General features: G+C 38.3%; 1 protein-coding gene across 1 annotated transcript in view; it reads right to left on the bottom strand.

The window, feature by feature from the left end:
• zgc:110366 (uncharacterized protein LOC550476 homolog) overlaps window positions 1-16,653 on the bottom strand; it is a 117,412-nt gene that overhangs the window by 68,265 nt on the left and 32,494 nt on the right. The window contains exons 2-3 of the mRNA XM_060830240.1: window positions 9,605-9,853; window positions 3,648-3,749 (exon numbers count right to left, since the gene is read on the bottom strand). Coding sequence (XP_060686223.1) covers window positions 3,648-3,749; window positions 9,605-9,853 — 351 coding nt within the window. The remainder of the gene's footprint in view (window positions 1-3,647; window positions 3,750-9,604; window positions 9,854-16,653) is intronic.

Below are 16,653 nucleotides of genomic sequence, written 5' to 3'. Positions count from 1 at the left end.
TGGCTGAAGATGCACCTGTCCATGACAGTATCAGTAAGAGTGACAACCACTTGATCACTTTGTAGTGCTTGTGGAGACAAAGTCCTGCCTTCACACTGAGAAAACTCTCCATTGTGTTGTTTGGTACTACCACTGTGCTAAATTGGACAGACTTCAATCAGATCTAGCAACTCAAGACTGGGCATCCATGAGATGCTGGGGGCCATCAACAACAGCAGAATTGTACTCCAGCACAATTTGCAATTTCATGGCCCGGCATATCCCCCACTCAAACATTACTATTAAGTCAGAAGATCAACCCTGGTTCAAAAGAGAGTGCACAAGGCATACCTGAAAATGAGGTGTCAAACTGGTGAAGCTACCAACAGGACTACTTGCAAACCAAACAGCATAATCAGCAAATGAGAGACAGAGCTAAATGATCCAGAACCAACAGATCAGATCTACGCTCTACAGTCATGTCGCATTCAGTTGCAAATGAAGGTGGATAATTTAAAAACTCACTGGAGGAGGAAGTTCCACAAATATCCCCATCCTCAACGATGGGAGAGCCCAGCTCATTGGAGCAAAAGACTGAAACATATGCAGTAATCTTCAGCCAGAAATGCCAAGTGGATAATCCATCTTGCCTTCCTCCAATGGTCCCTAGTATTTCAGATACTAGTCTTCAGCCAACTCAATTCACTCCATGTAATATCAAGAAATGGTTAGAGACACTGGTCCTGAAGGCTATGTGCCCTGACAACTTTTGGCAATAGTACTGAAGACTGGTGCTCTAGAACTTGCCGCTCCCCTAAGCCAAGCTTTTCCATTACAGTTACAACACGGGTATTTACCTGACAATGTGGAAAATTGCCCAGGGAAAATCATGTACATGAAACGCAGGACAAACCCAACCAAAGCAATTACTGCCCCATCAATCTACTCTTGATTATCGGTTTAGTGATGGACGGTGTCATCAACAGTGCTATCAAATAGTACCTGTTCAGCAATAACCTGCAGAGTATGCCCAGTTTGGGTTCCACCAGGGCTACACAGCTCCTGACCTGATTACAGTCTTGGTTCAAACATGGACAAAAGAGCTGAATTCCAGAGGTGAGGTGAGAGTGACAGCCCTTGATATCAAGGCTGCATTTGACCAGGTGTGGCATCAAGGAGCATTAGCAAGACCGGAACCAAGGGCATTAACTCTGCTGGTTTGAATCATATCTAGGACTATGCAAGACAGTTGTGGTTGTTGGAAGTTAGTCATTTCAACTCTAGAACATTACTGCAGGAATTCCTCAGGTTAGTGTCCCAAGCCCCAACATCTTCAGCTGCTTCATCAATGACCTTCCGTCCATAACAAGGTCAGAAGTGGGGATGTTCATGAATGATTGCACAATGTTCAGCACCATTCACAACTGCTGAGGTACTGAGATCTGGACAATATCAAGGCTTGGGTTTACAAGTAACATTTGCACCACACAAATGCCAGGCAATGGCCGTCACCAATAAGAGACAATCTAACAACTGCCCTTTGATATGCATAAATCCATGCTTAACATCTCTATGGCTCTATGTCAGATAAGGCGAACATAACAGATCTCTTTTGTTCAAATCTTCTTCCAGTGAAGACTTGTAAGTTAAACATCACTTCCAAATATATAGATGAAAGTACTTTCTTATAACTTGAGGCAATTAATATGATAGAACACAGAAAAGGCCTTTTCTGACCCCAGCATCCAAATACAATTTAGCCAAGGTTTTCTGTCTCTTAAGGAACACCATTGGCAGAATCTTCCAAGATTGAACAAAGCAAAGGAATTTTGTTAGGTGGGATGGTGACTGATCAGAACCCTGTCACTTCCTGTCTTCTTCCAGAGTCCTAGACAGGAAGACCTATGCCTGACCTTCTCATCCTGTTGCCAATTGAGGACCTTAAGTGGTTCATCAATAACTACTTAAAAGCTTACTCCCTACCCCGTTCCTCAGCTGCATTTATTTCAGCATCCTGCAGGACAAGGTACAACTGGTTAACCAATATGGCAGGCTGTCTGTCATTAGATGCAGGTCCCTCGATCTGCATTAATCTGTAAATGATCAAGGGACTGGACCTGGGGAGATGGCAGAAGCAGCCACATCCTCCTGTCTGCCAGGGCTCTGATTATTTGACATCTCTTTGCAGCTAGACATTGCACCTCTCCCTTTCCCAATCTATCACCAAACAGATAATAGTTTACCTTCCTGATTTTACTGAAACCTCATCCTGGATTTAAACTTTAATAGAAAGCCCACCCACAACCAATTAGCCACTTGACTACTGAAAGGTCCAGAGGGCTTATCCACCTTTCTTCATTGGCTTTAGGATTCCCTCCCTTAAAATGCCCCTCTTTCAGACTGATCCGAAAACAAGAAGATCCAAGACGGTGGCCCAGTGGTTAGCACTGATGCCTCACAGCGCCAGAGACCTGGGTTCAATTCCCACCTCAGGCGACTGACTGTGTGGAGTTTGCACATTCTCCCCGTGTCTGCGTGGGTTTCCTCCGGGTGCTCCGGTTTCCTCCCACAGTCCAAAGATGTGCAGGTTAGGTGAATTGGCCATGCTAAATTGCCCGTAGTGTTAGGTGAAGGGGTAAGTGTAGGGGTATGGGTCGGTTGCGCTTCGGCGGGTCGGTGTGGACTTGTTGGGCCGAAGGGCCTGTTTCCACACTGTAGGTAATCTAATCTAATTTCCAGGACTAATTTCATGCAATTTTAAACCTTATTACATTTATCTCCTGCTACACAAGATTAAGTCACCTTGGAAATCTCTCACCCCAGAAACAAAATGGAAATTAGATATCATTTAAGTCTCTTATGTGGCACCACATCAAAACAAAGCGCTTATTATATTCAGTTTACTTCTTATTTGGTCAGTTACAAATGTTTGGTCTAGTATAAAATAAGTAACTGTGAGGCATTTAGAATTAACTCAAATGCTATTAAACCCTTGAATATTGAATCTCCATTTTAAACTCCAGAATTCAGATTCATTCTGCCATAAAATTTCTGCAAGTTTTAAATGACCTCCCAATATAGAAATGTGATAAAGGAGAGAACTGAAATACAGACTATGTTCTAACTCACAGGATTTTATTTAGAAAAAGACTTTTATCTCCCTTTTTGTGTTTCCCTTTTATTCCAAAACATTCCTAACCAAATGACCATCCAGAAAATCTTCCTCTATGTCCCTGCAGCTGATGTTTTGCAACCACTCTACTTTTCCCCTCCTTCAGCAAGTTCAGAAGCATCTCACTCAAATATCAGCCTCTTCAGATGAATTACTGGAGATTAGAAACTTATTATGCTGAAGATATAACAATGGATAGATAAAGATAAATGGGTTTGCTCAGCTGTTCTATACTATAATGGTATAATTTCTTACAGCATTACCCTTATCTGCTTCCTCCAATCAACCTCCGACCACCTCAAACAGTCATGAGATGCCCGAGAATAAAGGAGAGTGCTAAAAAGACATAATTTAGGAAGATACTATAAAAGATTATGCAAAGCAGTACTGTAGTTCAAATCTATTACTGCTATCTGAAGGATTAAAATATTTCCAAGGTACAAGAAAATGACAGCACAACAGTCTGTTCATAATCTTGTTAATAGCCACTGCTCACCTTCATCATACAGTTCTTCCAATACCTGCCAAGTTTCAGCTCGGAGTTCTCGATTAGTTTTGCCCAAGGCATTTCCATCAGGCCAGTGCATGAGATACAGATCTGAAACAGGAACATATGTACCTTAAAGTTAATTCACGGGGTGAAAAACAAAGCTAATGTTTAGAGAAATCAATAACACAAGAGTTGTTGATGTGAATAGCAAATGCTCTGACAGAGCTCAGCAAACAAATGATGCAGTTAGATGCTATATTCATAAAGATCAGAAGACAGATATTCTGATGAGCAAGTAATTCAGATGAAATTCTGGGATTGATTCCAGTGTTACAAACCAGCATGGATACTGATTATTATAAGATTGAATAATTATTCAAACAAAGATGTTAAGATTAAAAAAGTTGGTTAGTTGAGCAATTTGGCCCAATTTTCCTTCAAATAATCAGAAATTGTACTGCGCCACCAGGTCACTGTAGCTTTATTTCTGGAACATTAATAGTTAGTGGAAATAAATAAATTTACAGGTTCGGATATTTCCTTCTTATAGACAAACAGATATTAAGACTTCAGTGTACATTTGACCAATATAAAAGCAAAAACATCAGCACCAAAACCATAATTCATTGAAAAGCTTTCATCTCTTGATATCAGATAGCAAAGTGGCTGACATTTTTAAAAATAGTTTTGTCAAGATGAATATTTGTAATTTTTAATATAAATGGAATATATAAATTTTTGTAATCCCAGTCACAACCATCTTTTACATCTATATGCGTGATTAATTTATCCATTTCATTTTGATTGCTCTGTGCATTTAGGCACAAAGCGCTAAGCCTTGTATGTTTTAATGTGCCTTGTCCCACTCCCACTATTTTTACTATGGCCTTGTTTGATTCTGGCCTTTGATTCCTCTGCCTATCGCTTCTCTTATTTTCTATTTCTGTATTTTGTTCTTCTCCCTGATTCCCTTCTTCTGACTTCTTACACAGGTGGCCACAGAAATGCCTTAGAACTGAATCCCCTATAACTATTGCAATTCTACATTTTTTACTCCTCCCCTTAGTAGCAGAGGCAGCTGTACTGCCTCGAATTTGGCTGTTGCTGTTTTCCCTGGAAAGGTCATTTCCTTCAACAGGATCAAAGTGGTATATTTGTTTTTCAGAGGAATGACCACGGCCAGATTCCTGCACTGCCTGCCAAGTCCTCTGGCTCTGCCTGGTGGTCATCCGTTCTCTTTCTACCTGGGAACTCAAAGCCTGTAGTGTGATCACCTCTCTGTACATGTTATCCATGATTCTCTCAGCTCTGCGGATGCTCCACACTGTCCCCAGCTGCCACTCCAACTCTGAAAGCTAAGCTTCCATGAGTGTAGCCGGAGACATTTCCAGCATTCATTTTGGTCCCAGGCACTGGAAATGTTCCTGGCTTCCCACACAGAATAGGAGGTGCACATCATGGCTTTGAGCTGTTTTGCCATGACTTACCCTTTTAAATTAAACATTTTGGAAGATGCTTAACATCAAATTATATCAATTTCCCTTGTACCTTTCTTTCCTATTCCTTGTTACAACAGAATACAGTCCTTAGAAACTATAAATGACAAAATCATCATATTAACTATATGTTACAAAAGTTGTAAATATCTACCTCATACTTGTATGTTTTGCTTGTGAAATAAAATATTTGCCACACTCAAACATTCGAGATGTGCAGAAACCGCTTCCCTGTAACCCTGATAAGTTAAAGTGAACTGAATTGGGAGTTGCCCAATATCTGTAAAGTACTGACATAAACAGGTACTATAATGTCTGAAAGTGACAATTTTTATTCAAAATATTTTACTTAACCAGTACCTCAATTGTTTCTATCTGACATTGATGATTATTCTTATAAGTACTATAATCAATAGACAACTGCATTCTTTTTATACACATTTCTCATTTTATATCTGCACAAACACCTATGAACAAGAAGATTGCAAAGCTCTTTGGTATGCAATGGAACAAAACTGATCAGAAATTGAACAAATAAATTTTATTTGAACAGAAAAACAGGCAATGCATAGGAAAATTAGCATCTGAAAAGGAGAGATAATTTAATGTCGATCCTTATACACAGAAATGTGCCTACAGGTAAGTTAAATAAATCGTAAGCATTTTTGAGAGAGGGAGAGAGAGAATGTGAGTCAGCCAAAAAAGCATGAAGGTGAGAATGTAAAAGCACATGACTAAGAATACAGCCCCTAGGTTAAGAACAGATTTTTTTCATAGTATTGCCTGTGATTGTACATTACAACAGAGCATTTTAATTGTTGTGAAATATTTTGGTCCTTGAATTTGAATTATTGTGTGCAGATCGTGAAGGTTTAGTTTTGTGTGTATGTCAGGTGCATGTACTATTATCTTTATGACTCTAGCAGCAGGACTGTTTGACAACAAGAATCTCAGAGTATTCATTGGCTTGTTTTTGGCATATAATCTACCCATCAACTTAGCCTCTTTTGGCCACCCTTTAGCATGGTCAAATGTATGTAAACTCCCAAATCGCTATCAAAAACAGTCTGAAATACAAGAGTAACATGAAGGTATCACTTCCTATTGTTGAAAGACCTGACCTATGTTCAGTATTTCCACAAAGCAAATGACTGAGATGTGAAAATCACAAAATGCCTCTTATTGTGTGGCAATGTAAGAACCATAGCTTTTACGGTGGACTAAGCTTTAAGGTTTTAGTTTGGATTGTTCTTTAAGGCCCGAGGGGTGGAAGATTTCAAAACTAGGGGGCACATTTTTAACATGAGGAAGAGATTTAATAAATATATGACGGACAAATATTACAGACGGTGGTTCGTGCGTGGAATGAACTTCCTGAGGAAGTGGTAAATGTGCCCACAGTTACAACGTTTAAAAGGCACTTGGATGGACACATGAGTAGGAAAGGTTTGGAGGGATAGAGGCCAGGTGCAGGCAGGCAGGACTAGTTTAGTTTGAGATTATGTTCAGCATGGACTGGTTGGACCAAAGGGTCTGTTTTCGTGCAGCTTACTCATGTCAGTTTCCCAAATTATGTGTTAACTTAAACTTTACAAAATAAAATGTCCACTTTTAAGTGGTCATTTTATTTTGCAAAACGTGATGCACAAGCCTGCAATGACTCCATTGCTGAAATTCCTGTAATTCATAAATGAACTTGTTTTCCTTAAAATGAGAACAATACACAATTATTTAGAGCTCCACTTACACAGAAGGTAATCATTTTATCTCGTCCTCACAGCTGCTTGGTCACTTTCCCTGTTGACTTCTGAAACTGGTCCTACACACTTTCAGAATCATGCCAAAAAAGTACTTGAAATATTTACAGACACAAATGAAAGATTACCTCACAAAAAATATTGGAATTCTTGGAACTTATTGCATGAAACTTTTAAACTAATTTCTTAACAACATCGTTGACAAGTACAAATTGCCAGCTTTCACCCTAGATGAGGGTCTTAAAATTCAAAACAATACTATATCCTACATATAGCAACTAAAGTTTGCAAAGGACGGAAATTCAACAATGCAAATGATGCATTTTGCAAACTTACCCTTTAAAATAATTACAGGCAAATTCCATTATACTGTTTGTTCAGCTGTTCATTGCCAATAGTACAAATGGGAACTTCCTAATTAAAACTTTTCCTGACATCATATCCTGTCTTATAAACCAAACAAGAAGTAAAAGGAGGGTAAGCATCAAGATGTCTCACTTGCAAATGCTACATTACTATACTTTAAGAACTCGCAGTAACTTTTTAAAAGTGCATTTAAATTTATGTAATTACAATAAAAAAGGACTGACTAGAAAATTACTTCCTTCCTCTCAGCTACTAATCTAGAAACAGGTGCTCAATAAAGGAGATGGACAAACATAAAAACATCAGAAATATACACAAAAATGAATCAGCATTTGATGAAAAAAGGTTATTATTGTGTGTGGGATAATTATTAACAGTGTCTTTTAATTTCAGATTTTGGCAATTTGTCCATGCAACTTATATTGATGGGTAGCTTTTCAATTAAGATTGCAGGAAATGACAATGCAACAACAATGTTAATTTTGTAATAGCTAAATTTAAAAAAAAGCATTGATATAGCAGCTTTCATGACCTTACAACATCTTAAGATTCTTTACTGATAATGAAGCCTGGGAATTGTGGCACCCAATTCACACGAGTTCCCATGAACAGAAATGACCAGATAATAATTTTTAGGTGATGCTGATTGAGGGATACATATCGGGCAGAGCACCAGGACAGTTTCTAAGCTCTTTGAATAGTATTTTGAGATTTTTTAAATGCTAAAAGATGTAAAAGAAGGGAATCTTGGTTTGACATTTTACCGAGGAATGGGAGCTAGTATTGATTTGAAGTAGCCTCTATGACCCTATAAGGGTGACACTCCTGACATTGTTCAGCAATGTTTCAGTAAAGCACTGAGGGGGTCAACCTCAATCATACGCTGGTCTCTGAAATGGACCTGGATCTGTAATATTGTGAATCTGAAGTTAGCATTGAAACAACACAGACATGGAATAAGAAAAGCAAAATATTGAAGGCGTTCTGAATAAGTCATATCAAACTTGAAATGTTAACTTTATTTCTGTCAAGCAGATGCTGCCAGAATTGCTAAGTTTCTCCAGCGCTTTGTATTTTTATTTCGAACAAAGATGAATATCAGGAAAGGAATTAAGAGTTTAAAGGATAAATCCTTTGGAATTTTCTGTAAAACATTATGGTCCTTAGGCTAATGGAAACATAATTAACATCATGCCAACTAAGATGTTATGAAATAGACATTGTAGGATGACAGTTGGAGTTGACATACTGGAATTTTACACTCAATGACACTAATTTATTTTTATGAAGGGAGTGAGAACAGTGACTCTTGTGTGTGGTGAAATGAATATGATACATAACACAGTGGTTTGTATGCAGCCTATGGGTCCAACAGCTTATTCTCGGTCCATGTGTTTTTGATATTCTGTTACAAGTGGTGTTCCTGTGGGAGGCTGAGAGGTTAAAGGAATTCTGCTGAGTGCTTCCAAAGATGTAACATGCCAGGAGGGGACAGTGTGAAACGGTTTATGAACACTAGCAACAAGACTGAATTATTGATTTTAAATAATATATTTCTGACAATTGTTTGAAGTATTATATATATTTTAGCTCATTCATTAGGAATTATATTTTGTAAGGTAGATCCTGTACACAATGATAGCAGAGGCTGAGAAATTCAATGGGATGACAAGATTGGCAATGAGACACGGTGGAAAAATATGAAAGAACAGTTCCTTTGTTAACTGAATATTCCACACTTCAACAACTCTAGTGCAATCTGGTTAAGAATGATCAATCTTTTTGATATTTGTTTGTGACTCATCAGCTCTATTAAACAATGGGAATAAAATGTATAATAAACTGGGTTTGGATCAATTGGACTATAAATATCACTGCATCAAGAAAATTAAGAATTAAAATCAAGCTGAAGGAGCTAAATATTGTAATTCAGCATGCTGGTAATAAATATTCAGTTAACAAAGAAACTACTCTTTCATATTTTTCCCAATGTGTCTCGCTTGACATTGTGTAAAGTTGCTAATATTATAATACTGCCACCATGATTTCCTGGCTAGTTATTTTGTTAATGTGTGGTTTGAGAACAAAGCAGTTGAAACTTCTTGCATATCTGACAGGCTCGTTTTAATATCATTGCAGCTAACCTGCATGGGGCAGGGGAGGTGGTTGTGGCTTGCTGACCAAACCACTAAAGTTCCCCTAACTAAAAAATCTCTTTAAAACAATTCCCTGATGAACGATAAGAATGTATCATTTTCATACTTAAAATGTATAAACTGCTCCTTAACCTAGACCTGAATTCAATAATCGTATTTCTTAAAATTGTTTGTGTATTTGCTCATACCAACGTAATCCACACCAAGTCTTTTGCAGGACTCCAGACATGCTGCTTTAGTGGTTTCACAGCCATAGTCCCCAGGCCAAAGTTTTGTAGTTAACCACAATTCCTCTCGATTTATTCTGCTCTCTTCAATTGCTTTCTTTAGATGCGATTCACAGCCATATCTTTTTGCAGTGTCAATGTGACGAATGCCACATTCTTTTAGGGCATACACAACTGAAGAATGGGAATAGCCACCATGATGTGATGTGCCTGAAAGGGAAAACAATACTGTGTGACAAATATGACATGTGAAAACTTTCAACTGTCAATGAAACAGAACATATGAATTCTGACAGTAAAATCTCAAAATGCCTGATATATTTAAGCAATGGTCGATTTTATATAAAAGACAAACAAAAAATAATTTTGGTGGTTTGCAATAACTAAGATAACAAGTTCAAAGTTTAACCAAGTTTAGTTTCAGAACATTTAAATAGCGTTTCAACAGATACAAATCTGTATCTGTATCTATCATAGCATGTTTCTATGTTTGGTACTTCAGTAGAAAAACTATTTAAAAGATTAACTCTTCTTAATTCTTAGCTAAGCGAAATGAAACAGGTTATCTGGTCATTATGGTATTATTGCTATTGGGGACTGTGCAGTGTACAATTTGATTGCTCAGTTTTTTTTTACATTGTGACATAGACAAAATCTCAATCGTTATTCACTGGTTTTAAAGGACTTAGGGACGTCCTGGGCTAATGAAGTAAATGCAAGTTTGTTCTTTCCGTAATTTAGATATAAGTGTCCTGAACTATGAATACTTCTTTCAAAACTTTGCAATTTCATTCTGTTGAAATTAATATCCTTCCAAATAAGGGTTACAAATTTAGCAACATATTCACCTTTCAAAATTAGTTTGACAATGTTTGCACGTTACTGAAGATGGAAAGCAAACAAATTATATGGTAATTTATCTGACACAACTAGTGTTAGGTGCATTAGTCAGAGGGGCATGGGTTGCTCATTGGAGGGTCGATGTGTTGTTGGGCCGAAGGGCCTGTTTCCACACTGTAGGGAATCTAACCTAATCTAATCTAATCTAAAAACAACCATTTGCTAACCATCTTCCAAATTACAGAGTGTGGCACTGGGGACTTAACTGTCAATAAAACAGATCATATGCATTCTGACAGTAAAATCTCAAAGTGCTGGATATACTTGAGTAATGATGTAAAAGATCACAGCTGCAAATGTGTTGCTGGTCAAAGCACAGCAGGTTAGGCAGCATCTCAGGAATAGAGAATTCGACGTTTCGAGCATAAGCCCTTCATCAGGAATAAGAGAGAGAGAGCCAAGCAGGCTGAGATAAAAGGTAGGGAGGAGGGACTAGGGGGAGGGGCGATGGAGGTGGGATAGGTGGAAGGAGGTCAAGGTGAGGGTGATAGGCCGGAGTGGGGTGGGGGCGGAGAGGTCAGGAAGAAGATTGAAGAGCTTCTGTGCAGAAGAGATGACCTGGGGGGTGCAGTGAGAGAGGGACTCACTGAAATCCTTGTAGAGGGAGGAAGAGAGCTTCTTCAAGGAAGGCATCCTTGTAAGAGGATTCGCAGTAGGTTAAAATCTTCGAGTAAAAAATGAGGTCTGCAGAAAGATTTTAACCTACTGCGAATCCTCTTACAAGGATGCCTTCCTTGAAGAAGCTCTCTTCCTCCCTCTACAAGGATTTCAGTGAGTCCCTCTCTCACTGCACCCCCCAGGTCATCTCCTCTGCACAGAAGCTCTTCAATCCTCTTCCTGACCTCTCCGCCCCCACCCCACTCCGGCCTATCACCCTCACCTTGACCTCCTTCCACCTATCCCACCTCCATCGCCCCTCCCCCTAGTCCCTCCTCCCTACCTTTTATCTCAGCCTGCTTGGCTCTCTCTCTCTTATTCCTGATGAAGGGCTTATGCTCGAAACGTCGAATTCTCTATTCCTGAGATGCTGCCTAACCTGCTGTGCTTTGACCAGCAACACATTTGCAGCAGTAATGATGTAAAAGTCAAACACTAATCTTTGGCCAGAAAGTCACTCATTTTTCATATACCTCATGTGTAACTCCACATCTAATTTTTTTGTTAAAACATCTGAAGTCTTTGTACATGACATCCTCTCGTTGCTGAAGCCAAAACTGCACTATTGCAGAACTGTTTGAATCAATTATAAAATAGCACAACACTGAAGGTGGCTGTTTAGCTCCTCATGTTTGTGCACGCCAACATATTATGTCAGATGCTGTGTTCCTGCTAATTCACCTCTGATGTGACAATGTGGTATCTAGTTGGAATGGCAGAGATCAAATTTAAAAGTGATTCTGATTGCAAAGGAGACAAAACAATTATGCAGCAGCTAATAAAATTTAAGGATTTGGAGAAACATGTTAAGAGTTAGCAGAAAGCATTCTTCACATTTTTTGCAGATTCTGAAGTATAAATGGGCAAAAAAGTGAAACACACTAACATGCATCCACAGTTTGAAGACGCAGTTACAAAATATGTTCAGTATCATCAGCATACTTCAAGAGTGTTATGTTGTTGTACTCTTATCCATAATGGATGAAAGTTATAGAGAGTAGTACACATCCCTGAGGAGATCCAGTCTTTATTAGCATAAATTCCATGTTAATCCTAGAAACTAATACCTGTTGGATCACATTTGAAGGAAATTACTGATCTCAAGTAGGAGAGTAGAATTAATGTTAGTGTTTTCCAATTTTTCAGTAAGCTTAAATGGTTGCATGATGTTTAAAGTGGAAGAGAAACCAACAAAGGCAACGAACTCATAAGTGTCCAATGATCTGATGAACCAAAATCAGGATACTACTAGTCACTAACTTTGGAGGTTGATATGCAAGTTCCAACTGTTCAATATGTGGAAATGAGGAATTAAAATACAAATTGACAAAAATCCACTCAAAATACTTCATAATTATCAATGCCAGACCAATTAGTCTATGCATTTAGATCAGCAAGCTGCAACTCCTTCACAACCAGAATAGTGATGGATATTTTCCAGCAACAAGGAGTTGTATGCATGTGAAGTCATATCAGAAAGGAACTGCTAACTGATGAGCACATTCCTTAAGAACCTTTCTGCTGATCTGATTTGGATCATATACTTTCTGCGGATTCACTTAGTTGAGCTACTTCTGTACCAGCCCTTTAACGGTAGTAACACAGGAACCTTCATGGTCAGGAAGTGAAGCCTGCGACAGAAACACATTATTCATGAAATTCATTATTTTCAAACTGGCTAAAAAAAATCTATTCAAGTCTTTTAACCAGAGTTGTTCAACCAGTCTTGTCTCTCTAAACAAGCCCTTCAAGGCTAGCTTGAGAAGAAAGTGTAATGGATTGAATGACTGGAAGCAGGAAGCATTCACTAATGGAGGCTTGATACAGTTTCCAATGTTGCCAATCCTGTGAGAATGGATACAAAAGCCTGGGTTGGAATTAGAATGGAGCTTGTTGTCACATCATTCAAGAAATATGGAATATCAAGTACATTTGATGGTGTACAGGATGATTCTTTGTGGAATAATATGACTGATGACAAGGCGATTGCTGATGAAGGGTGATATGATGATCCAAATGATGATGCCATTCAAGAAGCTGATAGGGACATATACTGAACATGACAAAGAGGCTGATTTTTAATGGGATTTATTACATATGCTCTGCTGCCCAATAGAATAAATCTCCTCTCAGAGGGCCCTTGTCATAGTCATAGAGATGTACAGCATGGAAACAGACCCTTCAGTTGTCAGCAGTGAGGACAAACTCATTGAATACTTTTAGAAATAAGTACATAAATTCTTGACTAGTGAGAATGAAATATTATTAGCAAAAGGCAAAAAGATAGAGTTGAGGCCACAACTAGATCGGTCAGGATCTTATTAAATAACAGAGCAGGCTCGTGGGGCTGATTGGCCTATTCCTGCTTTTAATTTGTATGTTGTATATTCATAATATTTTCGTACTGTGAAAAATGTAAGTTAAAATTTACAAATTTATATATATGGCTTTTGTTCTTGATCGATTTGAAGAACTTAGTTTGCAGAAATTAATACATTTCTTCCTGGAGGCTATTATAAATAAGAGGAAATAAAAATTTAACAGAGTAAAAATGTATTTGCCTCCTTGTGCACACTGTGTAGAGGTAGAACTGTGTCTGAACTGGGAACTTCACAATAGAGATACAAAGATTTCAACTTCTCCAACCTGTAACTCATGTAATTGACTGCTTACCTGTTGATAAATACCTAGACTTAGAAATTTGACTTTTACTGGAGTATATATGGTGGGTAAAATCAAACCTATAAAATGAACATAATTTGGAGGAATGATTGAGAATATTATTTTAGGACTCAGGTGACTAAATACATTATTTCAATTTTGCTTAATAGCTTATGTTCTAACTGAAGAACCTCAACAAATTTACAGTCGTTGTTTATTCTCTATTTGGCATCTTTGTGAAAATGATTGCTGATTCATATAAGTTTATGACAGTTTGTAAAGATTTAAAAAACCCTGCTTGAAAACTCTTTAAAATCAGCATTTGCAAAGTATGTTAAAGTCAGTTGAAACAGTATCATATCATAAAATGGATATTGTACAACGTAAATTGTATTCACAAAATTAAAATCAACAGGATTCTCACCTACAGCAAAATTGTTTAATTTCAGTTTACTGAATAAATGCATTGCCATCTGAGGCGATGGTTTAACACAACGCGCTGCTTTTCAGTGCTGAAATGCCAGCATAGGTATAGAGTATTCCATGAAGAACAAAAATGGCCTCAAAAATACCAGCAAAGAAGTGTTTGTATACCATGGCAACCTGTAATTACTTCAAAAACATCAACATAAGAAGGCTGTTCACACCATGGCGACTAGTGAGTCGCTCAGTGAACTTTAAGAAATGCAGCTAATCAAGTCCAGTAAGTGGCAGAGTATTTTGATGGTAGTGAACATAATTCAGTTGTATTTAGTATAGTTATGAAAAAAAGACGAAAAAATGGGATTGAGTCATACAGCAAGGAAACAGACCCTTCAGTCCAACTCATCTGCATATGACCAGACATCCCAATCCGACCTAGTCCCATATGCTAGCATTTGGCCTATAAACCCTTCCTATTCATATACCCACCCAGATGCCTTTTGAATTGTACCCGCCTCTACCACTTCCTCTGGCAGCTCCCATATACCACCCTCTGAATGAAAAAATTACTCTTCAGATTCTTTTAAAATCTTTCCCCTTAAACCTTTGCCTTCTAGTTTTGGACTCCCCCACCCTGGGAAAAAGACCTTGGCTGTACAACCTATTGAGGCCTCTCATGATTTTATAAATGTCTCAGCCTCCAGGGAATAAAGCCTAGCTTATTCAGCCTCTCCCTATAACTCAAACCCTCCAGTCTTGGCAATATCCTTGCAAATCTTTTCTGCACCCTCTCAAGTTTAAAATCATCCTTCCTATAGAAGGCCGACCAGAATTGAACCTAGTATTCTAAAAATTGCCCCACCAATGTCCATATGCAACACAACCTCCCAACTCCTAAACTCAATGTACTAACCAATAAAGGCAAGCATGTCAAATGTCTTTTTCACCACCCTATCTACCTGTGACTCCACTTTCAAGGAACTACGAACCTGCACCCCAAGGTCTTTGTTCGGAAACACTCCCCAGAGCCCTCCCACTAAGTGTATAAGTCCTGCCCTGGTTTGCCCAAAATGCAGCACCACACATTAATCTAAATTAAACTCCATTTGCCATTCCTCGGCCCATTGGCCCATCTGATCAAGGTCCCATTCTACTCTGAGATAATCTTCTTCACTGTCTACTATACCACATGCAAAGCAGACATCCTATAATCACATCCAAATTGTTTATATAAATGACAAAACAGAGTGGACCCATTTAAAGTTAACCACTGGGAAAAGGCCTATTTAGCAAAGGTGGACTGGAAATGGTTTCTTAAAAGTAAATCAAGTCAGGGCAGTGGAAGGCATTCACAGAGAGCAGAAAGGTTTTTAATAAATATGTTCCCACAAACAAGAAAAAGAGTCGTACAAAATAATGAGTCCCTTGAGTGCATACTGGTAGGATAAGGCAAAAAAAAGGGAAGCTTACTGTAAACTCAATACATAATACAAAAGGCATTGAGCATAGAAAATGCAGGAGTGAAGTTAAAAAAGAAATTAAATAAACAAAGAAAGGGTAATAAAAGCACCAACATGAAAAATCAAGGAAAGAACAAGATAATAATTAAAAGGAGGTATTCCAAAAGGCAAGCTGTGGAAGATTTAGACTTGTAGTTAAGGATAAGGAATGTGAAATGTCGGATGTTATAAACATAATGTGAAGGAAACATAAAGGGATTTAGCGTCTTTGAAAGCACATAAATCTCCAGACCTGGGTGAAATACATTCAAGTTGCTAGGAGGATCAAAGGACAAAATAATAGAGGCTCTGACCATGATTTTCCAAACCTATCCGGTTGCAGGTGTGGTGGCAGAGAACTATGCAACTAATAGCCAGCCTAATCTTGGGAGTGGGAAAGTTTGTGGAAGAAAATCTGAGAGACAATATTAGATATCATTTAGAAAGGCTCAGATTAATCAAGGATTATCAGCATAGGTTTGTAAGGAAAGGTGAACTGAATTGAATTAAATTGAATTAACTTCATTGTCATATGTACTCAAATGAGTACAACGAAAAGTTTACAAGTCGCCACATTACAGCGCCATCTTAGGAACAAAAGTACCTAGATTCTTAAAAACAAATTCTTAAATAAAAAAACTTCGAAAAATAAAGAAACAAAATGTTCAGAATAGTAAGTCTTTTCAACTCTGTCCACGCCAGCATCTAGCCTCGAGTAACTGAAGGGAGACCTCCACTGCCTTGCCGCCACCTGCGCCGGGCACATCAACGTAGGAGTTGCCACACTTTAGCTGCCTTCCCTTTGCCACTGAACACATCTTGCTGCCGCTGCTGAACCCACACTTGCCCCACAACCAGGAGTACCCAGCT

This window comes from Hemiscyllium ocellatum, chromosome 9, assembly GCF_020745735.1.
Source record: "Hemiscyllium ocellatum isolate sHemOce1 chromosome 9, sHemOce1.pat.X.cur, whole genome shotgun sequence".
Taxonomy (NCBI): domain Eukaryota; kingdom Metazoa; phylum Chordata; class Chondrichthyes; order Orectolobiformes; family Hemiscylliidae; genus Hemiscyllium; species Hemiscyllium ocellatum.
Note: the sequence above shows the minus strand (reverse complement) of the source record. Positions and strands in the feature narration are given on the sequence as shown.